This window comes from Anguilla anguilla, chromosome 8 (assembly GCF_013347855.1).
Source record: "Anguilla anguilla isolate fAngAng1 chromosome 8, fAngAng1.pri, whole genome shotgun sequence".
Taxonomy (NCBI): domain Eukaryota; kingdom Metazoa; phylum Chordata; class Actinopteri; order Anguilliformes; family Anguillidae; genus Anguilla; species Anguilla anguilla.
The window spans coordinates 26,457,589-26,481,717 of NC_049208.1; the positions used below are offsets into that span (position 1 = coordinate 26,457,589).

The window sequence follows — 24,129 nt, forward strand, 5'->3', positions numbered from 1 at the left end:
TGTAACTCTTCCAGGGGGAGACCCAGCCTGTAAATAATGCAGGCTGTTAAAGTAAGCCTGTCTGAATGGATCAGTTGGGCCTGCTTGGCAAGCTAACCAGGAGGTACTGTGGCACGGTGGCAAAGCATGCACTCCACGCGCACCCGCGGCGATCAAAAACGTGCTCATTAATGCACCTGCTGGCGCCTTTTCACTTTTTAATGCAGTTTGTGGAGATTTGTTCTCTTGGAAAAAAATGTAGAGACAGGTTTACTAAAGTATTGAATGTGCACCGTAAATTTAAAAAACGTTGTTGCCCTCCATTACATATGGGTTTTATGTGCAAGTGTATTCCCTGAAAGTAACAAAACAGAAAGGGAAGGTCACTTTGTAAATAGGGTCTAAATTGTAAATTGAGTCAGGCATTGGACTCAGTCTTAGATCTTGTATTAATTAAATGGCTCATATTTGTGTGGAATTTGAAATTCCTCCTGTGCTAGTGCTTAATTTCTTTGTTCTTAATATGACATTGTAAAATATGTGTAACAAAGCAAACACTAAATGTCTCAAAATGTCAGAACTTTATAGAGAACCCTGGCAAGATCATTCATATTTAATTGGGTTGTCTTTGAAAACACATTATATCTTGCATTATGCATACATGGCATTACATTTACATTTTGTTTTGCTCCTCCATTTTGGCTCCATCCCAAACCACTCTGGCACGGACTTATAGAAATAAAGACTTCATTACTCTTATGATATGAAAATAGGACAGCAAAAAACAGAGCTCTTGAAAACATTAGATAACTTTATTCAATTTACATTTGATACATAATTAGTCCACTATGCAGTTCTCAATAGAAATTGGGTAACATGATTGTATACTGAAGCGGATACATGCTAGCCCTCATTAAACAGCTTTCAATTAACTACCAGTTTAAATACACTAAATATAAACTGTTTTATTCACATAAAATATCATTCTTTCCTTTTGCCATGCGATTTTGTGGACCTTTTTGTGGGAAAAAGTGTGTACACAAAAAATCACATGAAATTTGCGTTTTCACGTGAGAAAATCACAATTTAAGAGAATATTTTTAATGAGAATTAAAATATTCACAAGTGAAAAAAAACTGTCAATTGGACATTTTCGCATGTGATTGGCTTTTTTCACGTGAATGAAAATTTCCACAAAATATGTGACATGAAATCAAGGAAGATTTAACATTTTCACACGTGACTCACTTTTTCAAACGACAATCTTAACAAAATATGTGACTTGAAATAGCATAGCATACCTTTTCCCGCTCTCATGTTATAAGAGGGATTCTTTTTATAGTTCACATGTACTCTTCACATGTGGTTTTTGGACAAATGGTTTTTGAACTTTTTAAAAAAGAAATTTCATAAGGGTAAACAATGATTTTGTGTACTTATATAAACTTATCTTTATCTCACCAGACAACCTTTCTAAACTGGTCTACAAAAGTGTCTTGTTTTGAGTTAGAACTAGGTTTGAGTAAAAACTTAAACTTAAATGGACAAGGAATGGTCTAAACATTAAAAACCCAGTTTTGTTTGGCATTATTGAAAAATTCTCCCTCTGATAACACATGCAAAATCAAGAAGAAATTATTCCGATTGAGAGAGCGAGACAGACGTAGATAGAGTGTTACTTTCCATGATCTAATGTCATATTGGATCATACATTTAGGCTGTCATGAAATAGAGCTTTAACCTTTCAATGCCAGGACCAAAATACATCAGAGCTTCATGAAACAAATAAGCATTTTAACCATTTGCGCTTTTATTAGGAAAATAATCTATACTCATATATTTTAGAATGTTTTTCTATGTCTGTCCTTTTGTGATATTCAGAAGATTACACAAATACACAGATAAACACTTCACTATTTGAAATTATACTTCATATTCAACATACTACTGTTGTATAAGGGCTGGTGTTTTTAAAGGACCTTTGGCATTGTATGATTTGAATCATAATTTGGTCACAAATAGAGGTTTCTCCTAAAACAATTGTGTTGAGTGTACGAAAGAACAGCCTCCTTTATTATGACAGTGCAGCATGTTGCTTGATTTTCATTTTGGGTATTGATGTCATGAAAAATAAAATAAAACTGAATATATAAAGAAGAGTGCTGTGTTTGTATGTGGAAAAAGCCAGTGTACTGTAAGAATATTTCCCCCATAGTAGTTTTTATTCAAAGCAGAGTTCTGTAACACTTTACTATTTCTTATTGAGGTCCCATGCCAGAAGTGAGTAGCATCATCTTTTCAGACAATTCCATGGCTTGGCCTGTAAGAATATCAGAAGATTACAGGACCTTGTGCTAGGGCATGCACCAAAAGGAACACGCTTTGTGGCGACAGTGGGAATGGTTCAGAAGATGGCAACAACTGTAGTAGAATTCAGGTTGCATTTTTTTTAAAAACCCTAGCCCAAGTCATCCATTAGTGTGGAACAGGACTGTGAGTGATTTTACTTTCCTTGAATGCTACTACATGTCTCTGCCCCCAATTCACTTTTGGGCCTTTAACCTGCTCTGTACTGTTGTGCGAAACCGTACCATAAGCCTGAGACTATCCAAATGCGATTACAGATTAACAAAATTACTCACCCTTACTGCACTGCAGTGAAGGAGTCTACTCGAAAGATTTCACATTGAATTCAAAGGCAAGTAATCTATTTACAAACAGCCACTAAGCTTGCATTCACATCAGCTTTTGCATGCTGATTCAAAGAAGGAGCTTACAAAAAGCACAAAATAGACAGAAAGGGTGTCCGTGCTCACAGGGATTTAAAAAAACAGCGACGGAAAATTCCTTCAGCTCAAATGAAGCATCCAAGCAGATCATTTGTATCTATGATCTCTTAAAAAGAAGGCAAGCACTGATCGATTGAAAGGCCACTGCACTACTGGCCTTACGCTCCGACAGTTTCTGCCTTTCAGGAATGCTTTACACAGTTTACGTCATTTATAAGTTTGTTAATGTGGCAGATGAAACACTGCACAAGACTAGAACATATCAATCAAATGCGTGTCCCTCCCTCCACTGTACTGCAGTTCAGCTGACTGATGGGAAGAGTCTATCTCACCCTCAAACTGAGGCTGTTTTTGGGAGAGAGTGAAGCATAGAGACAAAGAGGGAGGGAAACTGAAAGTCAGAAAGTAATAAATGTAAACATCAGCCATCATTCTGCTGGCATCCTTCCCCTCTGGCTTTCTTAAATAAGCTACAGGGATGGAATATTGATATTGCCTATCTGTCATACCACCGCCTGCTGTTCTCCCTGCAGCCAAGGTTAATTATCAGTCATTAAAAGAGAAATGTGCAGTTCTCACCCGGAGGGAGTGACAGGGATGAAACACAGTCACAGGTAAAGGAAACCTTGGGCTGTTTTTAGGTTAAATGATGTGCTTTACCTTGGAGTTATCATTTTACATGCATATCCTGTCAGAGCTGCAAATTAATGTGATGTTTTCCAGGATAAGTCAGTAAGCATCGGTAAGGCATCTACTCTCAGGGTCAAGCTATTGGTTGGCCGTAAGGACACAAAGGGCGGATGGAAAATCGAAGGCTCTGACAGCTGTCCTGAAAGTCTGTAATGAATCGAACATCCATTACTTTTCCTGGGTTTCATTTTCATTTCATTTCTTGAAGCTGACAGCATACTGACTATGTGCACTGGCACTTCGGATGGCCAATAGCCCTCTCCCTGCCCCTAACAATACAGCAGTTGAGGGCCATCCATCCATCCTTCCATCCATTTTCTGACTACTTAATCCAGATAGGGTCACGGTGGCAACAGGGCAAGCAGAGCAGCCCAGACGTCCCACTCCCTAGCAACTTCCGCCAAAGTCTTCCCGGTGGATCCCAAGGCGAAATCCCAGGCCAGCCGGTGGATATAATCCCTCCAGCATGTCCTAGGTCTGCCCCTGGGTCTCCTCCCCGGTAGCCGTGCCCAGAGGTATTGGTTGTGGACATGCCCGGAACTCACCAGAGGTATTGGCCTTTTTCAAAAAATGTCAAGCTCATTTGAATCTTTAGCAAGCTGGCTTTAATTTTGATTTGAACAACACCAGTACTATTCATAAATACAGATTACCAGGAGTATGAGTGAACAGAAAATAGTAGCAGCAAATGGTTGCTAACCAAAACTGACATCAAGTGATCAAGGTCCCATTGCTAATAGTGCCTTCCCTAACCTTGTCCCTTCACAAACGAATGCAGGCCTTTTAGTTTCTACAGATGAGACAAATTAATGCAGCAATATAAATTAATACAGTAAAATAACTGAATTTCTGTAATATCACAGCATTTTCAAACAACCGCTCCACAAACACATCAACAACAGGTTATTGGATATATAAAAAGAAAATTCCTTGTCAAGAGACAGAATTAAAAATTCCAACCATCAGCCTGGAATTTAAGGCAGTTTTACAGTATTCCAGACTTTCGGTTTTGTCATTTTCATATGCATGAGCTGGCTGAGGAACGTATCTGCTCTGCTACATGTTGAAAGCCCAGCAGATGAACACCTTCAGGTCACTTCTGGTCCTGGTGGCAGAGACAAATGCAATAGGGCAACTGTGCTGTAGAGGGAAATAGAGGGGCGGAGCTTGCCTGCTCTGTGCTTCCTCTTAAATATCTGTCCTTCTGTCTGGTGACGCAGAGGAGGGTCACCCGTGATAACAAGGCAAACGGAGTTGGTGGGAGGTGGCCTGGGGTGGGCAAACACATGAAAGGTTGGCGACCGTGGCGGGGGTCCATGATGATGGCCAACAATGGTATGGTGGATGGCGCTTCTCCCAAAAAGACGAAAAGTCAAAAGACGTGTAACACTTTGCATATCCGTTCAGAGAGGAAATTACAGCTGGGTAGGAAAACTGCTTTCTGAAAAGCTGAGGCGTTTGCTCTGTTGTGTTAAGATATGGGTCCACTGAGACTCTGTTCACTCTACCTCTGCTGAGCTGGAACCAGGCTGGTTCAACCTGAAGACACAGCTGACCACACCAGTATGTGCTGTACAGACTAATTGCACACAACTTCACTTTCATTTGTGAAGTTTTTTTTCAAATGCTAGAGTTTTTTATTCCCTATTTTTTTTCCCTCTGCGCTGCTTCACGGTTTCAAACAAGGTCATTTCACTGTTAATTATTTACAAAGTGTTGATTTCAATGTTACAGCTTATATCTTTAGCAGCGAGGTTACTAAGCAGCCTGGTAACTCTGGCCACAGCCCACTTGTAAGAAGGCCAGCACAGTTTGCAGAATGGGGCTGAGCTGACGGGGTTTGCCCTTGATCAGCTGGGCTGAAAGGATGAAGGGGAGCGACAAGGATTCTATGCTGTGTGTCAGCCTGCAGTGGAATGAGCTTTCGGCAGAGCGAAGCTCCTCCATGTGCTCTGCCTGTCACTCGAAAGCCTGAGCTGTCTGTGTCTTGTGAATCATGTCTCTTGACTTTTTTGACCTTGGACTTATTGCTGTTCAGTGAAATCTTATTGAATCAATGACAATGAGCACACTAGCTGTGTAAAACTCCAGTTCAGACCACTTGAACACTGAACATGTTTATCTTGAATAGCTGATCCTCATCATTGTGAGTCATTGGTCAACTTGTGTGAACTAAAGACATAAATCTTGTCACTGCAGTGATTATCTCTGCTCTCAGGGTCAAGAGCAATGCTGACCCCCTACAAAATATCTACAAGACTGATTAAGTTTCTTCTCTGGGTAACTTTGGAGATTTCGTCTAAGGCTTTACATCACCTTTAATACCTTTTGGAGAGATGTCTAAATCTGACAGATCACAAAACTTCCAAGGTTGGATTTGTTATGCCAGAGAGAAGGAAACAGATGAAGCATTACAATAAGTGGGACAAAAACACAGAGATGCCAGGCGTGCGATTGCTTTTCATCAACAACTGTATTAGCAGCTCTTGTTTTTGAAAAATGAATTATTCAAAGTGACCGAAATAATACTGATATTGCTACGGCTTACACTACCATTACTAATACAAATAATAACAACAGTGATAATTATGGTTATCATAATCAACCAGAACCAGAACCATAACCATCTTATATTTAAAATGATTATACCAATACTACTAAAAAAAGAAAAATATGTGATTTATGTGCTTATTGAAAAGAGTAATCTCTTGTGCTGAAGAGATCTCATTGACTATCACGTGGTTTCAGGATTAAATAAAGCTTTAAAGTTTCAGAAAATAGGATCAGCTTTCATTCTAATGACAAATTCATGGTACTTGTCTAATAAAGTTCAGACTAAAACCATTCATGAATGTAGACATGTAAAAGAGAGAAGGGAGATAGGGAGACCAGAGTGAAGAGAGAATAAAAAGAGCAGAATGCCAGAGAGAGAAGTGAGAGAGCGAGGGAGAGAGAGAAAGACAGAATCAAAACAGAAAAGAGATAATTTGAAGTAAGTCTCTCCCACCTCAGAAAAGCAGAAGAGTTAAAAAGTGGAAAAGGCAGTGGCAGTGAAGAGTGGAAGTGGAAGTCCTCCTTGCTTACTGATAAGAAGAGAAAGCTGAGAAAAATGTTCCTTTCCTCCCCACATCAGTGTATTCACTGCCTACTTCTTCATGGCCGACAGATCTCACCTTATCTGCGCTGCTGCATTGGAGCAGAGAGGTGCACTCTGGGTGGCGGTTCGTCCCTGTAGAAGAAGAGTTTCACAGGTCCGACCAAGTCTGGCCATTGTCTCTCTGTACCCACAGGAGCTCCCTGTTCAGACCACCGCCTGCTGGGCAGGAGGGGGTGGACGGGGACAGCGGGGCTCAGAGAACACTCCCATAATTCCTGCCTCTTCCCAGAATGCCTTTTGTTTGGTTGTTCCCTTGACTTGGAATCTCTGATGATTTGGAATCCCTTTGCATGAATATGGGCAGTATGGCCTTCTATAGCTCTTGGGAAGCTATAAGCATAAACAAAACAGTAAAAACAGCTAAACATATTTCAGTGAGACAAGAAATATAATAATAATAATAATAATAATAATAAAAAAAATAATAATAACAATAATAATTATTTCTCTTTAGCCAGTTCAATAAATACAATTGTCACGCAAGCCGTGGTTTTATGTCCCCAACTTAAAATTTAAAATAAATTTCCTGTCAGGCCTGCTGAACACAGTCTCACAGCCGAACCAACACATTCCAGTGTGCCTGAATCCAGCTCAGAAACACCCAACGACAGCCAACCCCAGTCTTCAGTGGCGCACGGCATGCCCCATGATGCTTTTACATATATTTGGGGAACATTGTTACACTGTACTGGGTGACTGGTGCTCTGCTCTTCTGGTGTGGTGTATCAATGAGAACCAGACTTGCACTGGACAAGTTTCAATTTACTGCTCTGCCTAGCTAACCCATTTTCAATGTTGTACCAATAGCTGAGAATGAGTTGGCTGTGCAGTGCAGTCACTGTTGCAGTAATGTGAGAACTTTGAGCATGTTGTTGTTAGTGGGTTGTGATAGTTGGGAGTCACCTGCTCAGGGCTGGGGCCTGGTGGTGGTGGGAGGGGGGTTGATTAGACCTTGCTGCGCAACAGCCCCCCCGTTGGGTGCTCTGGAGTGCTACACTCTGACGAGTTCTTGGCTTTATCCTTGTTGTTGTTTGGTTCATTGTCTTTTATGATGTCATACTGGCGGCAGAATAGAGCAATCACACCTGAGTAAGGAAGATGGAAGGGAAGGGGGCAACAAAAAAAACATTATGTTATATTTTCAGAAAGTGCATCGAAAATCTCGGACATGCATAGTTGCATATGTAGATTTATTTGTGTCACAGACCAACCAAAGTTGAATATTGGCAACAGTATACATTATCTTTATTTATGATAACCTGCCTGGAAGTGGAATAATAATAGATTTTGGCAATGGACTGGAACACAAAACATCTGGCATAATTATACTTGGTAGGATTTTGTGTCCTTCTCATTAAAGACTATGAATATTCATACTTCAAGTAGATTCCACCAAGGGCACAAACAAGTCTGTTCAGCAGCATTTTAACAATTATTTATGCGAATGACCAATGACAGCATTATTGTGTAAACCCACAGTGGAATTATGGTGATGCATGTATGCATGTGTATTATTAAATGGTTCCATTCAGCTGTATGGAGGAGGCTATGCGTTTGGGTCTGCCTGTGTGTGTTTGACCAGTTTGTAGTGTGGTCCCACCTTACCTGCCCACATGATCAGCACCACCACAATGATGATCAGCTCCCCTGCCCTCAGCTGGGCGCTCTGCCCCACCTGCTGTATGGTCACCTCGTCTACGAGGGGAGAACAGACAGGACCGAATGCCTCCTCACTGCTATACTGCAGATGTGCACACTTCTTTAACAGTTTACCTGTCCATTCGGACATCTGGGCAACAGTTTACCTGTAGGTCTGCAGAACAGCACACCAGTACACCTGTCACATAGGTTACCTGTAGATCTGCACACCGGTTCACTTGATATGCACACATTTAATAATTTTCTATAGCTCCCTGCACCTGTTGAATAGTTTTTCCACACACCTGGAAACATGTCATGTAGTTAGTCTTCCTACAGACCTGCACGTGTTACATGGTCCCAAATATGGTCATTGGTTATACATAATGGAACATCTTATACAACCTACACCCTCTGAAGGTTGTCAAATGCCAGCTGGCAACTACACAACTATATAGCAAGGTTACAGAATGTACAAAGTATTACATTATTTGTTTAAATAATGTAATGCATGTATTAGATAATTACTGTTTATTTCATTATTTTATTTGACCTTTAAAAAGGCTCATTTTTTCGGTTTTTTTTTTTTCAAGTAAAATAAAAATAAATCCTGGAATTTATTGGTGTTTATTTAGAATAATAAAAATTGTGGAAATTGGTAGGAAAAAATAGCCTAAAGCAAACATCCTGGTGAAAATCACATCATAAAAATAACAATGCAAAGATCAGAGTTCAGAAATAAAATTTAAATTTTGATTTAAATTCCAAACATTGATAACGGCTTTTAATTTCATAATGAGCAGCTTGTTTGAGATTTATCCCTATTTTCTCTCCACTTTCTATTTCGGGAAGCTTCTTCCAAGCCGTCCTACGGTTAGCTGAATCACCAATCAGAGCGTTCCTGTGCACAGCAACTGTTGCTAACCACTATAGAGTCCATCACGCTTTCATTCAAAATCATTACTTTCTAGCTATGAGGATTGTAATATAAGGAGTTGTAGCCTATCGGTATATCAAAGCTAAAATAAAAAAGTGTTAGCTATGTACACTATACTAAGCATTGGTCGAATACGGTAACAGTAGCCTCCGGTAGGCTACTTAGTCCGGAAAATAAAGCCGTTTTTCAAAATGACTGTGTATTAAATGGAGTGCATTGTAACATAGCCTACCAAGGAGTCACTCGATTAACAAGTGTGAAGTCCGTGTTAAATCTGATAAAGTATGTACAAATTAATGAATGGATTTTCTCTGGAAACTTGCTTTGCGAAACGGAAGGAGATGGCAATTTGGCTGGGGCTTGACAAAGGGTCAATTTCGCCACAAGAGGACCGTGCTTACCTAATCACACACAAGCAGGAACAATTTTTGATAGATGGAAACATTTTTGGAGAAAATCGGTTAAAAAAAAAAAAAAAAACAACGAAAACAATGAGGCTTAACCAAGACTCATTGAGATCTGGAATCTCTTTCTCAAGAGAGACTTGCCCAAGGTAGCATACAACACAGCGACAATATAAACAATACGACACATATAACATATAAAACATACAGTTTTATGAAATAAATAAATAAATAAATAATCACAAATGAAATTCGAGTACTACATCTTCATTACACAGAGCATTTACAATGTTTTATATGGTGATTTTAAAATCTGCCACCAATATGAAACAGTCTAATTTGAGTTTGTTTCGTAATTTGTTCTAAGACCATAGCGCATAATAACTAAAAGCAGTTTACCAAGAGTTAAGTAGGCTACTGGGAATGCACAATGATATTGCGATTCAACAAGTTTCTTAGCATTACAAGTTAAACATGATTTATTTGCGAAGTACAACGTCAAGCTTCATTTTAGGCTTCCTTGTAAAATTTTAGATATCCCTGTCATTTAACTATATCCAAATACTTGAATAAGAAATAAGAACGAACCCTTTCAATGGGGTTACCATCACATGTAAAAATGATAAAGCTTTCAGATAACTGAGAATGAACCTTTGAAAAAACCATGAACTTTGTTTTCTTAGCATTTAAAACCAATTTCAGATTAAGCAGAGCAGCTTGTAAAGAATGAAAAGCTGCCTGAAGCCCTTTAACAGCCTGGATCAGGGCATTTGCATATTACATTACATTACAGGCATTTAGCAGATGCTCTTATCCAGAGCGACTTATAGAGAAATCTATGTATTGGGATGGCAGGTATGCCATCCCGCCAAGTTACGCCTTGGCGGGGGCATGCCCCCATACCTATACAGCACCGAGAGTTTGGCACTTTTCAGGGTTCCCCACAGAAATAACCACAACAGCCACAGACACTCAGCCCTTAAAAACATTAAATTCTGTACATTCTGACCCCATTTCAACAGACAGAATTCATAAACAACTTCACATGTCCACACAATAAAGCCCCAAACTAAGGGGATTTTGCGTTTTCTCCTTCTTCTTCTTCTCTTTCTTCTTCTTCTCATTCTTATTTTTCCTGCCGCCTATCCCACTAACAACATGTCTCCCCATTGGACATTTCACTGACACCAGCCAAATCTGCCCTACACGACCCAATCAAAAACGCGCATACACACGCAAAATACCCATACATTTTTATTCTGAAACATTTCCCGTTCAAACAGCTAGTCCGCCTGTGGCCTAGTGGGTAAGGTTACAGTCTTGGGAACACGGGGTCGTAGGTTCAAGCCCAGCTTGGAACACCTTTCTTCAACCTGCTTCAACCCTCACTAATAATTGTCTACTAGCCTACTTATCAATTATTGCTTTTGCACCATATTTACCCGCCGTTCACCGTTCAGTTATTAACCGGCTACAATATTGCTAAGCCACATGGATTCAACGGGAGCTCTTCTGTGCTTACTGGCCTGTGTTCTTTAAAACCACCGGCAGGTTTGCTAATGATATTTCACGCATTGCATAGCTATGGCATTAGCTAACGAAGTCACGGCAAATGTATTCCTTTCATTAAAAAGTTACACCAGTTCACCACTGTGCCATTTCTATTAACTATATTTCTTCACTTGGCTACCGTACAAAACTTTCATATCAGCAAACGCCACGTTTCTATTTCTACATTCATGTTACCTCGCTCTGTTCTCTATCTAGCCACATACGCTACAAACAATTACTACTTATGTACATTCTGCAACTCCGCAGTTTGAACAGCTAATCCATCCGTGGCCTAGTGGGTAAGGTTACAGGCTTGGGAACACTGGGTCGTATGTTCAAGCCCAGCTTGGAACACGTTTCTTTAACTTGCTTCGACCCTCACTAATAATTGTCTACTACTTCTTAATAATTGCTTTTGCACCATTTCTACCCGCCGTTCACCGTTCAGTTATTAAAACTCGTATAGGAGTGAACTTTGCCGCCTTAAAAATGTTAAGCAATTTAATTAAGTTAGCTACTTCGGTTGACAAATTCTCAGACTAACGCGCGTTAAAAAGCTAAACGAACACAACATTTGTTAACCAAGGTTAGACCAAAACATATGTACATACTTTGATTTTTGTTTGTTTGAACGCTGGTTTTCTTGCGAGCCCATTGGGAAGGATTCGCAAAAGGTAAAGCAGCATTCAGTTTAATCTACTCAGTTTTACATTACCCAGGAAGCAGTGCCACGGCCTCAGAGACAAACTCTTAGCGGCAGCCGAGCTGTCCGCAGCCATGGCACGCTTCACCGCGTGACAGAGCACAGCAGAGTAAGCCTCTAGACTTTTTTTCGTGGATTCCGTCAATACGCCCAAAGCTTCCCGTGAGGTTCCTGAAAGCAAGAGACAAAACAGCAACCATGTCAACGAGAAAGTAAAAAAATACTTAGGGTTAGAAAGTTACTCTACGAGCAGAGCGCCTCTGGGCGACGATTTTATAGTGGATTTGACGTCACTTCTACTGTCCGTAAAACATCCAATACGTGCGCGTACACAATTTACGTCATCTTGTACTTGTGGCGAAGACAGAGACTGTAAAAAATATGGACAAAGCTACTGTGACGTCACCCATTGACTCTCCGTGGGTCTCCGAAAATACGTTTTGAAGCTCAATGGCGGGCGCGGCCATTTTGGAGTTGGAGCCAAAACCACAGAGTTTAAAAGCCGCTCTGTGATTTTTACAATTTGATTGACAGTCCGGTGCGGAAAAGCCCATCAACCTGAACGAGGCTAGCTGACTGTCTGCCGTTATGTTTTAAAATATATTATCAGATGTTTACGGAGTTTAATTTCCATCCGTGACTGTACTGTCATGTAATCACGTTATATGTATGACATTAAAAATACAATTAGGCTATGTTCAGTTATCTTCAATTCATGTTTCTCAGCAAAACGAATATGCTTAACTAGCATATCAGCTTGCCAGTGAGCTAGGTAGGCTATCCGTGGTTAGCTCACGCATTAGCAATATGAACCACAGGGGAAGAACATTGACTACACTGATGGTCAATCAATCGGAGATGTGTAGGCTACTGGTGATTTGACTAGGCTAATTTTCGTATAACTGTCTGGTAGATCTGCTGTTAACCGAGCAAGTTATCGTCGTAGGTTTTCGCCAGTCAGTTAATGAGCCAGTAACTGCTACTACTAGCTACTCCATCGCCGTTTGTGGTGTTCACTTGCTGGGTGACGCTAGCTGACCGATCGTTCGCAAATCACTTTCTACCGAATAAAAATTAACACTGTCAGCGGTTATTAACAAATCTACCAAGTATTTTAATAACTGATCTGCAGGCGTGTAAATATGACAACGCACTTTGTACAGCAAGTTTTCCACCTGGTGCATGAAGACAAAAATAATGTAGCCTACGTTGAATTTCTAATTATTATTAGGCTATCGTTTTTTTCTTGTAAATCATCAAAACCAATGGAGAAAAGCCAATATACGCAAGGAGCCCCCAGAACCGATTCTGAGAACCACTGTCTTAAATGCCTAGCTTGTCGGTCTCTTAAATGCTAAAAACATATTCCTTTCTAAATGCCAAGATGGTTAATTTCGTTAAATTCTGTGTGTGTGATTTCAGCAAATGAACCTTGAGACTCTTAATTCGCTTCGTGAAACTGAAAAAGTGTTTATCCCAAAATCGGGATTATAGTAGCTTTGTCACATGCTTGAAGCATGGCCCAGGTAGACATTTACGGAATGTACACGACTGACAAGCCGCCAAACACGTCTGACAGATTGCCGGTTAAGGTTAGCTAGCTAGTCAAATGGCTTGGTAGCCGAAGTTGCGAACTGTTTTAGCATAGGCTACTACTGGACTACCAAATATAGCAAGCTGATTACGCTTTCTGCCAACTAATTATTTGGTTAAGTAGGCTAAAGGAAATAGTAAAAATGACTCGGCTACCGAAAAACTTAAGAGGAGGATTATTTTATGGTCGTCTAGTGCAGCTGTAAATAGCACACGCCATAATGAAATCACCACGAAATGGGATGCCTGCATTTTCAGACTTAGCACAGGCGGACCGTAGCCGGAGCCGCAATGGCAAGGCCAAGAAGCGCCACCGCCCACCCCAGTGACCATAGACTGTGGCCCCTACTGTAGCATAGTCCTCCGAAGTAATCCGGAAGTGACGCAAGCTGTACCTCATTGGTCCAGAACAAATATTGGCCCTGTGCCCAAATGATGCAATAAATCATAAAATAGACCCATGGACAGTCATAAGACGAATAAAATACACCTATTATGACTATTTGTTCTTGTGAGAAAAAATTAGTGGCTTTGTATTTTTATTGCATTTGTACCGTAGACTTACATGGAAACTGGATATGAAAACACCTATACTGGAGCCATCCGTAGTGGCGCTAGTGAGCAACCAGGAACTACAACACCAGGAAATGAGCTTCAAAAACGAAGTCTGGTTTTGGCCGCTTGGGCGAAGAGTGTGATTGGGATGGCAGGTATGCCATCCTGCCAAGTTACGCCTTGGCGGGGGCATGCCCCCATACCTATACAGCACCGAGAGTTTGGCACTTTTCAGGGTTCCCCACAGAAATAACCACAACAGCCACAGACACTCAGCCCTTAAAAACATTAAATTCTGTACATTCTGACCCCATTTCAACAGACAGAATTCATAAACAACTTCACATGTCCACACAATAAAGCCCCAAACTAAGGGGATTTTGCGTTTTCTCCTTCTTCTTCTTCTTCTTCTTCTTCTTCTCTTTCTTCTTCTTCTCATTCTTATTTTTCCTGCCGCCTATCCCACTAACAACATGTCTCCCCATTGGACATTTCACTGACACCAGCCAAATCTGCCCTACACGACCCAATCAAAAACGCGCATACACACGCAAAATACCCATACATTTTTATTCTGAAACATTTCCCGTTCAAACAGCTAGTCCGCCTGTGGCCTAGTGGGTAAGGTTACAGTCTTGGGAACATGGGGTCGTAGGTTCAAGCCCAGCTTGGAACACCTTTCTTCAACCTGCTTCAACCCTCACTAATAATTGTCTACTAGCCTACTTATCAATTATTGCTTTTGCACCATATTTACCCGCCGTTCACCGTTCAGTTATTAACCGGCTACAATATTGCTAAGCCACATGGATTCAACGGGAGCTCTTCTGTGCTTACTGGCCTGTGTTCTTTAAAACCACCGGCAGGTTTGCTAATGATATTTCACGCATTGCATAGCTATGGCATTAGCTAACGAAGTCACGGCAAATGTATTCCTTTCATTAAAAAGTTACACCAGTTCACCACTGTGCCATTTCTATTAACTATATTTCTTCACTTGGCTACCGTACAAAACTTTCATATCAGCAAACGCCACGTTTCTATTTCTACATTCATGTTACCTCGCTCTGTTCTCTATCTAGCCACATACGCTACAAACAATTACTACTTATGTACATTCTGCAACTCCGCAGTTTGAACAGCTAATCCATCCGTGGCCTAGTGGGTAAGGTTACAGGCTTGGGAACACTGGGTCGTATGTTCAAGCCCAGCTTGGAACACGTTTCTTTAACTTGCTTCGACCCTCACTAATAATTGTCTACTACTTCTTAATAATTGCTTTTGCACCATTTCTACCCGCCGTTCACCGTTCAGTTATTAACCGGCTACAATATTGCTAAGATATATGCATTATGACTTACCGTCTGTACGTTCAGTTATTGACCGGCTACAATATTGCTAAACCATATGGATTCAACGGAAGCTCTTCTGTGCTTACTGGCTTGTGTTCTTCTTTAAAACCACCGGCAGGTTCGCTAATGATATTTCACGCATTGCATAGCTATGGCATTAGCTAACGAAGTCACACACTGGTAAACCTCACTCACTCACGGCCACCCATATGCATTTCATGACGCAAATGTATTCTTTTTATTTAAAAGTTACACCAGTTCACCACTGTGCCATTTCTACTAACTATATTTCTTCACTTGGCTACCGTACAAAACCTTAATATCAGCAAATGCCACGTTTCTACATTCCTGTTACCTCACCCTGTTCTCTATCTAGCCACATAGGCTACACACAATTACTACGTATGTACGTTCTGCAACTCCACATTAAAACATTACATTTAAAATCATGATTCACTCATAAGTATAACTACTAGCACTGAACATGAGAAAAACACATTCGTGCAATAGATTATATTACAGGCAAATAATGTGTGCAATGTTATTTGACCCTCCACTTCAACAACCAACATTCAATACCGACTGTTATATATACCATTTGATAAGGAATATAAGCTCGCTCATGGTCACTCCATTTACTTCGCACTATACTCCGTGATCATGTCAACCTTCACCTACATGCCCATTCTGCTAAAAACATATTGTTTCAACTACGGAATTTCGTAATTTCATTTTAATTTCTCTCACACTGTTGTTATTCTCTCATATGCAAAGCCTGCTGGGACATATGCGTCTGCTCCTATTCTCCACTATCATGTTTTCCGGTTCTAGTTTAGCAAAACGGCGAAGAGAATTCCTACCTGCAGATTAGCCTATCAAAATGCCTTATAAACCTTACAAACACTAAAAGTGCATCTCCACGAAATAACAGACAATGGAGCAGGACAGAAGGATAAACCTTACAAACACTAATAGTGCATCTCCACGAAATAACAGACAACGGAGCAGGACAGAAGGCTACACAAGTTGCGACCTAGGGAGTTATAATTCTACGGGCGTGTTGATTACTTTGTCAGTCAAGGCTCGTTGGATGGACGTCAAATCCGTGAGTACATACCATAGTCCATCTGCGTTTCTGATGCGTTTACGCTTACGCCACTGCATCCTTTCTCACAGCCACTGTTTTACATATATAGCAAACCGAAACTGCTGAACGGTACACGCTCATCAGACTGTACAGATTCACACAACGATAGCCATAATCCACAACCGTTTCTTGCAGGGTCGCATTTCTCACTCTCATAATAAAACGCTTTGCAAAAAGAACTGATATCTCATAAAAAACACGTTTTCAACGTACAAAAATGCCAAGTTACTAAAAAGTATTGATATCAAAATGACGCCAAGTTACGATACTACAAACAATATAGGCTATCTTGCCTCACCGAAATGACATAAGATGTATCTCAAAGCAATGCTACCCAATATTTCCTCAGTTCTTTCAAGTCACTTGGCCCTGTGTATAAGCATGCACTACATGAACAGGGCAAATATATGTGTGGATGGCTCTCTCACAGTCAAGATTGATTGAATAGGTGTGTATGTCCAATTTGTATTGGTATGTAGGCCTATGTATTTCGCTGCCCAGGCTTTCTGTTGCGTGAATGATAGTATGTTTCTTGGTACAAGTGTGTTCGTGAATGTGAATGTAAGATGCTGCCAGGGAAATGTCCCCATGCGGATAAAGAAGTTCTCTATGTATGTATGTACAATATGTGTTTTACATGCAGTAGGCTATTTATTGTACGTAGCAAATATACAATAACTTGCACATGTACTCAAATTCAGTTCAGAAGCAAGTATAAACATGTTTTCTGGAGAAATGTGCTTCCTGTCGTTGCTCAGCAGCAGTTCTGTACATTAATGAATTTATACATTAATTTCAATGTACAATGTACAATGTTCAATGTGTTCCATGAGGCAATTCGAAATATTTGTCTCTTTGATCTGACAGAAAGTTTGCATGACATTGTGAAATGGTAAGATTAGAAAACACAGGGCCAAGTGACTTGAAAGAACTGAGGAAATATTGGGTAGCATTGCTTTGAGATACATCTTATGTCATTTCGGTGAGGCAAGATAGCCTATATTGTTTGTAGTATCGTAACTTGGCGTCATTTTGATATCAATACTTTTTAGTAACTTGGCATTTTTGTACGTTGAAAACGTGTTTTTTATGAGATAGATATATACAGAAGCAATTCAGGTTAAGTACCTGGCTCAAGGGAACAAAGGCAGTGTCCTACCTGGGAAATGAACCAGCAAGTTATGATTTTACCATTAATAAGCCATCAAGAATCTGCTTGATTGTCACATGGTATTTGATTTGAATTAATTGCAGTTTTTGGTACTCCAGATTTTGTACACAACAAGGATACTTTGCTGTGGGCACCTGCCGATGACTGATTTCTCAATTCGATCCCTGTTTACATCAAGAGCATTCAGTCACGGTAATGTTCCAAGTCCAATGTCTCCCATCAACAAGAAACTTCATTAGGGTTCCCACTGATGACATCAAAAGCTCAGTAATGACTGCCTTGTTAAGTTAAAAGCCATGCAGTGGTTTTTTGGCGTCCAATGGAACCTCAATTAGGCCTCTATTTACCTCCTGTAAAAGGGTTCAAAAGAAGCAGTGTTCACAGGGAATGTTTATATTCTAACATCCTTGCTGGTGGGAAATCAAAAGGCAGTTAGAAAGGAAAGGGAAGTTCTGGGGATGATTAAGTAAGGTCAATATGCCACACTCAATAATCATCATTAGAAATCCACAGGGATACAGTGAAGGGCTATGGGCTCCCTAGCTATGGTGAGAAAGAGTGGGGGAATGATGAAGAGCAGGAGTACCTTTGATCTTTGCCTCTGTCAAGCCTTTTGTGAACATCCTCATACACATACAATTCTTCCTCTGACTGCTTTTGTGAAAAAATAGTACGCTGAAGTATACCTGAAGTACACTATTTTATACTTGAGAATACTTGAAGTATAAAGTTTATACCAAGTATGCTTAGTATACTATTTTTTCACATGGGTGGGAGACAGGAGTTTGGTAGGAGACACTTGAGTACACCAAAATATTAGAGTTAGGTTAAGAATAGTAGAAGTTAGCTACTTCTACTTCCATAGTTTGGAAGGACAGCTTTGCTCTCTACAAGCATTGAAACTGCAGCTATATCCAGCTATACTGCGTTCATGCACATGCACTCTTAGAGAAAAGGTTCTGGTAGGGTTCTTTGGCTTGTCTTCATAGGGGAATCCTTTTTTGTTCCTTATATAACTCTCTATGGTAGGTGTGACAAGTGTGAAAGCTCTCAGATTGAACCATTTTACCTGTCAAAGAACCTTGGACTATGGTTCCCCTATAGAGACACAGAGGAGTCTTTCTTCTTCTGAAAGTGTGTGCCCCATGGTCTTGTACTGAATCCTGATCATGCCGATACCCCTAGATGGCGCATAATTTGCAGTAGGATTTTCCAGGCATGTAGGGTGTCGGGCAGCAGGTTTGTCATCCCTGTCTCTTTTTGCACCAGTGACTGGTCAATTAGGTGCTAACAATCTACCTGCATCAGCTGTACATGAAGTGTATTCCTCCGGCAGAATGACTGCACTGGTGAGACTTCCCCAATGTTCAGAATGCCTCTATATAATCTAGCACACTTTTTATCTCCTCCTGATAGCCGTGTCCTGGTATTAAAGCAGGGAGGGGGCAACCAGGGTGGTGTACCTATTTTACTTCACAATATCCAGGTCACATTCAGTGAGATGTTTTACTTAATAATATCCAGGTCACATTCAGTGAGATGTTTTACTTAATAATATCCAGGTCACATTCAGGGAACTGTTGGACAGCTCAGTAATAACAATCCCCAGGTCATATTCAGGGCGATATGCGATCACTCATTTGTGTGATACAGAGTTTTGCTGGAAATGGTCAACCAAACGGTTTCCCAGTGGTATTTGTATTCTCGTAGAATCTTCCCAAGGTGACTTTGAAACAGACAGGGAAGAGCAACAGGCAGTGTTTCCTCTGAAGCTCTATCTCCTACCCTCCATCACTGCTCAGCATCCCACTTGAGCCGGTTCCAAAGAGACAAACGTGGCACAGCAATTAATTAAGTGCCTGCTATTAAATATCATGGAAAGGTGAAAAATGACTCACTGAGCTGCCCCGAGTCTCTCAGCTCCAGACTGATTAATGCCTCTCCACTTCTCAGGAGTTCTCTCTCCCCTGACAATTACCATCTGGGTAACCCAAACTCGCGTGTAAGCCGGCTATGTCAATGGACTGCCGAGGAGGGAGAGGTGTCGCTCCATTTCAGCAGGTATCTCTGGGCTATCTGTACCCTCAGCGTCTTCTGAGCAAGTCACCAAGTCACATATATACAGTCCCATAGCTAATTAGTTCAACATGATAATTAAAGCTTGAGACCAAATGACCAGTTCTTGGGGGCAGGAGAGGTGCATCATGAGTGAAGAAGGGAAAAAACAATATTAACTCACGTATGCAGAGGGGGATTAATAATTTAAGTACTGTACAGCATATGGAAATATGCATAGAACCCTTGAGAATTAACTGATATATCTATATTCTCTAGCTTTGCAGATGGTACTGCTGCATAGCTTGGGCAAGGAAGTTTGCCTAAGTTGTGCTATAAATGTTAAACCATACAGACAGCCTGGATTCAAATGAGCATTTCTCCCAAACTCCAATGTATGTGTTCAGTTTTTTCACAGAATGGTGAGTCCAGCAATCATAAAAACTGCAAATAAAAAAGTAGGCCAGCACACATTAATGAATAATTAAGGAACAATGTTGATCGAATCCAGGCCACGGCGGGATTAAGAGGAAAAAGATGGCAAGAACCACCATAGCATGCAAGGAATCACTTTATAATTATGGCAACATAAATGATCAAAGACCACCTTCATTTTTATTACGCTAATGGATGCATTAATGGATTTTTGTTTTGTTGCCCATTCAATAATTGCTGCATGTGCATGTTGCCATAACGAATTAGAAACAAACTGTGCCCATAACAATCCATAATGGAAAACGTATCCTCCCATGCTTATCAGACAAATGACTGACACTCACTGGGAATAGCCTACAGTGAAGCACATAAACAACATCTTGTATTTTCAGTCAGCTGTAGTTTCTAACAAATGTCAAACAAACCTAGAACATTTCAGGGTAATTAAACCAAAGATGAAAGCTGAACACTGTGACTGCACATCAGAGGAATATAAATTAAATGTATGAATATGTAAATCCACTTTAAGCTCAACACACATGGCTAGAGCAATGTTTACCCACCACAAATACTGAAATGGACATTTGAGGATTGATAGCTGAATGGTGAATCAATGTGCATTTCCATCACAAAGCTAATAATTCAGATATGAAAACGTCATACTCGCTCATTAGATGATAATCAGAAAGCAAACCTGATTTTTGTGAATGCAGTACTTTCATAAAGCATCAGTAGAATGTTGAGTCAATTAAAGAGTGTGTGCGAAGTGTGCTGGGTGCCTATATTTCATTCAGAAGATGCTTACATTCATTAGATAAAGCACACCCATTTATTTTTGGTGCTACCACCAAAAATAAGGAAATTGCATGCTTTTCTTGGCAGATATAGGCAGTTATTTCTCTTTTCATCTGCCATTGCAAACAACATTTGGCTGTCTTTTCTGGATACCTAGCTATTCAGTTTATTAGCATTTTAAAATGTATGCAGATGGATTAAAAATTATGTCTGATTTTCCATGTTTTGCCAAATATTTCCCTTGAGCCTGTTGAGTGATTTCATATTAACCTCTGTGCTGCTCACAAAGACTGGGAGGATATAGTCCTACCCCAGTAAGCAAAAGCCAGAATCTCAACATCTAGCATAGTGGAAATCTAGGTTGGGAGCCCAGTGTAGCTCAGGCTACATCCTAGTTGGCTAGAAAACCTTCACATTTCATCCAAATGTAGCTGGTTTTTCACCCGAACGTCTAGATGGCGCTTCACCAACTTTTCCCCACAATGTTCACTGGAACTCAGGGAGAGGGCTTCTTAAAAGGGGGCTTTTGTTTCTGAGATTATGTGCACCTGAGCAATGTGTTTACAATTTGCTATTCTCCTACTGTTTGAATATCATTTCTTCACTTATAACATGCAGTGAAAATCACAAGCACTCTTTTTCTTTTTGTCAGATCATTCCTAGGCTTCAATGGGATGCAGGTACGCATACACACTCTCTCGCTCCCAACACATATAGGTATCAATATAAGATATAGGAGGAACCCTGAAAACCCTCAGACAGAATGCATCTTCAAGCATACAACATACACCCCTAAGGAATCCTTAGAAAGAATATCATATACTAGCATATATATCCCTTGGGAATATCATATACAAGCATATACCTCTCTTAGGAACCCTTATATAGGATAGTATATTCATGCACCCTGTATTTGAATAAATTAATCTGTCACATGGAGGTTCTTCTTCCTCTTAGTGTTGTGTGGTTTACCTGGACTGTTGGAGGCCAGTTTTTCAGCCTCCTTTGGGGTGCGGAAGCGCACAGGCTCACTGGGAGGGCTGGTGCCACTCAGGCTGATAGACTGCACATGCACAATGTAGTCTGTGTCCTCCTCCAGTTCCCATAATGCACAGGAGCGGGTTGTGGTGTTCACTTCCTGGATGAAGCGCAGCATGTGGACGTCCTTCTTCTGTTCCAGATGACATGAAAAAGATTCAGTGCCATGGACAAGACAAGCAAACCATGGTATACACATACACAGGCAGGCACGCACACATGCACGCATACACACATGCACACACACACAATCACAAACACAAAGGCATGCATTGTACTAATGCAAAGATGTAAGATTGTCTCCGATACGACATTGCTGCCCTAATTTATTCACATCATGTATAAAACTCAGTGACAAGGAGTGATGGCTTTGTGCTGCAGCAGATGGAAATTCATTGTTCCTTAGGAAAGAGTCTGAGCACTGAAGGATCTGATCTCCTCCGCACAGAGGGTTGGGGGAGGCAGCAGACAGCACATGCTGTTCTGATGGATTTCGGCTGAGCAGTTTGGATTCTCACCATTAAGCTGTGCTATCCATTAACTCATCTCTCGTATGTGAGAATTATGCAGCCTGAGTCAATGGCATCAAATCCATCTCAGTTGCACTGCAGCAGATTTATATATCTTCATTATTTGCCTCGGTTCATGGTCACCTGAGGAACCGCAAACTTGTAATTGTGTACTGTATATACTGCATTGTGGTGGTAAATATTTTATGCAAGACATTAATATCAAGAGTGGTTCTTAAGGTGGTTCTGATACATAAGTACAAAGCAGTTGTATAATAGTGTAATAAATACTATGAAACATGGCGTTCATCTCATTAGTATATGCAGTTGTGCCTTTTCTCATGTGGCCTGTGAGTTCATAATCTGTGTAATTCCAGGTTCTCTCATGTTAACCCCATCTACAACCATCAGCCCTTGATAAGAATATAAATTTTTCAATTTTGTGACAATGTTACTTATGTACCAGACACTAGATATTACAAAGTTGTTATGTTGGTATAAACAGTAATTAGTGTGAGAGTTCATTTGAACATAACAGCATAACACCTCAACAAAACCAAAAAAGGACAGGTGTGAATGACGAGTTGAGTGAGAGACTGAGGGCCTCTCTGTCTGTGATAAATCTAATGGTGCTCTAATCACAGGGTAAAGGGGGCGTTCTTGTCGCTGACCTGCTGCGTAATGGCGAATCCAATGACGGGGTCCCCTTCAAAGATGTCCCATGTCACCACCGCCGAGTTCACCTTAAGCTCCCTGATAGTCACATTGAGGGGAGCTGACAGACTGTCTGAAACCACAAATGCAAAACTGCGTGAAGGAGATGAATGAAACCATTTTATATTAATGAGATTTAACTTTCTGTCTGTCAGTTTGCAAGGCCTCCAGATAGCATGGCTAGTTCAACAAATAACTTACAAGCCCTGAACAATGTTGGCTATTTTTATTTTTCGATTTTTGTAAGAAAATTCAGTTTATGGAGAGACTTGTGGTCTATTTTTCTTTCAAGGAAAACACTTTTTCTCTAATGTGGGGCTGATAAGAAAGAGATGTGTGAGAACTGTATTTCTTAGAATCTGCTACTTGAGTGGCATAGTTAGGCCTCTCTTAGTCAATGCAGCCGTTACTCACTTAATTTTATTTATGGCATTTGACACCATCATATCTTTATCTAGTGCCACCTCACTAGCAGATCTGGCATGACATAGCATGCTTGACTGCTAGAAAAACAGAATTAGTACAAATATTTGTCCTTATAAATAGTGTGTGGGGCAGCAACACACATAATACTGAGCTAATGCCTTGTTAATGACTTACTATGGCTACCAATGCAGCAATCACAGTGCATGTGAATTAGTCATGTCTTGGAAGTGACATTAAATTGAAAAATATTTTCTATGATAGAGCCACAGACACCTGGCGGAACAATAGCACACATAAACAGTGAGCTCCATAATATTTGGGACAAAAACATATTTTTTTTTCGTGATTTTGCTCTGTACTCCACAATTTTACATTTTTAATCAAACAATTTACATAGGTACATTTACAGTGGTAAAAATGCACATTCTCAGCTTTTATTTAAGGGTATTTTACTTTTCAATGACTTTTTATACATAGCCCCCCATATCAGG

At 40.4% G+C, this 24,129-nt stretch overlaps 1 protein-coding gene across 2 annotated transcripts in view; it reads right to left on the reverse strand.

Moving 5' to 3' along the window:
- Positions 1-4,046: 4,046 nt before the first annotated feature.
- LOC118233292 (fibronectin type III domain-containing protein 5-like) overlaps positions 4,047-24,129 on the reverse strand; it is a 33,122-nt gene continuing 13,039 nt past the window's right edge. The window contains exons 2-6 of one of the 2 annotated variants that reach the window (XM_035428827.1): positions 23,170-23,285; positions 21,924-22,122; positions 8,221-8,310; positions 7,519-7,700; positions 4,047-6,945 (exon numbers count right to left, since the gene is read on the reverse strand). In XM_035428827.1, coding sequence (XP_035284718.1) covers positions 7,561-7,700; positions 8,221-8,310; positions 21,924-22,122; positions 23,170-23,285 — 545 coding nt within the window. In that variant the 3' untranslated portion in view covers positions 4,047-6,945; positions 7,519-7,560. The remainder of the gene's footprint in view (positions 6,946-7,518; positions 7,701-8,220; positions 8,311-21,923; positions 22,123-23,169; positions 23,286-24,129) is intronic. The other variant, XM_035428828.1, reaches the window with a different exon arrangement.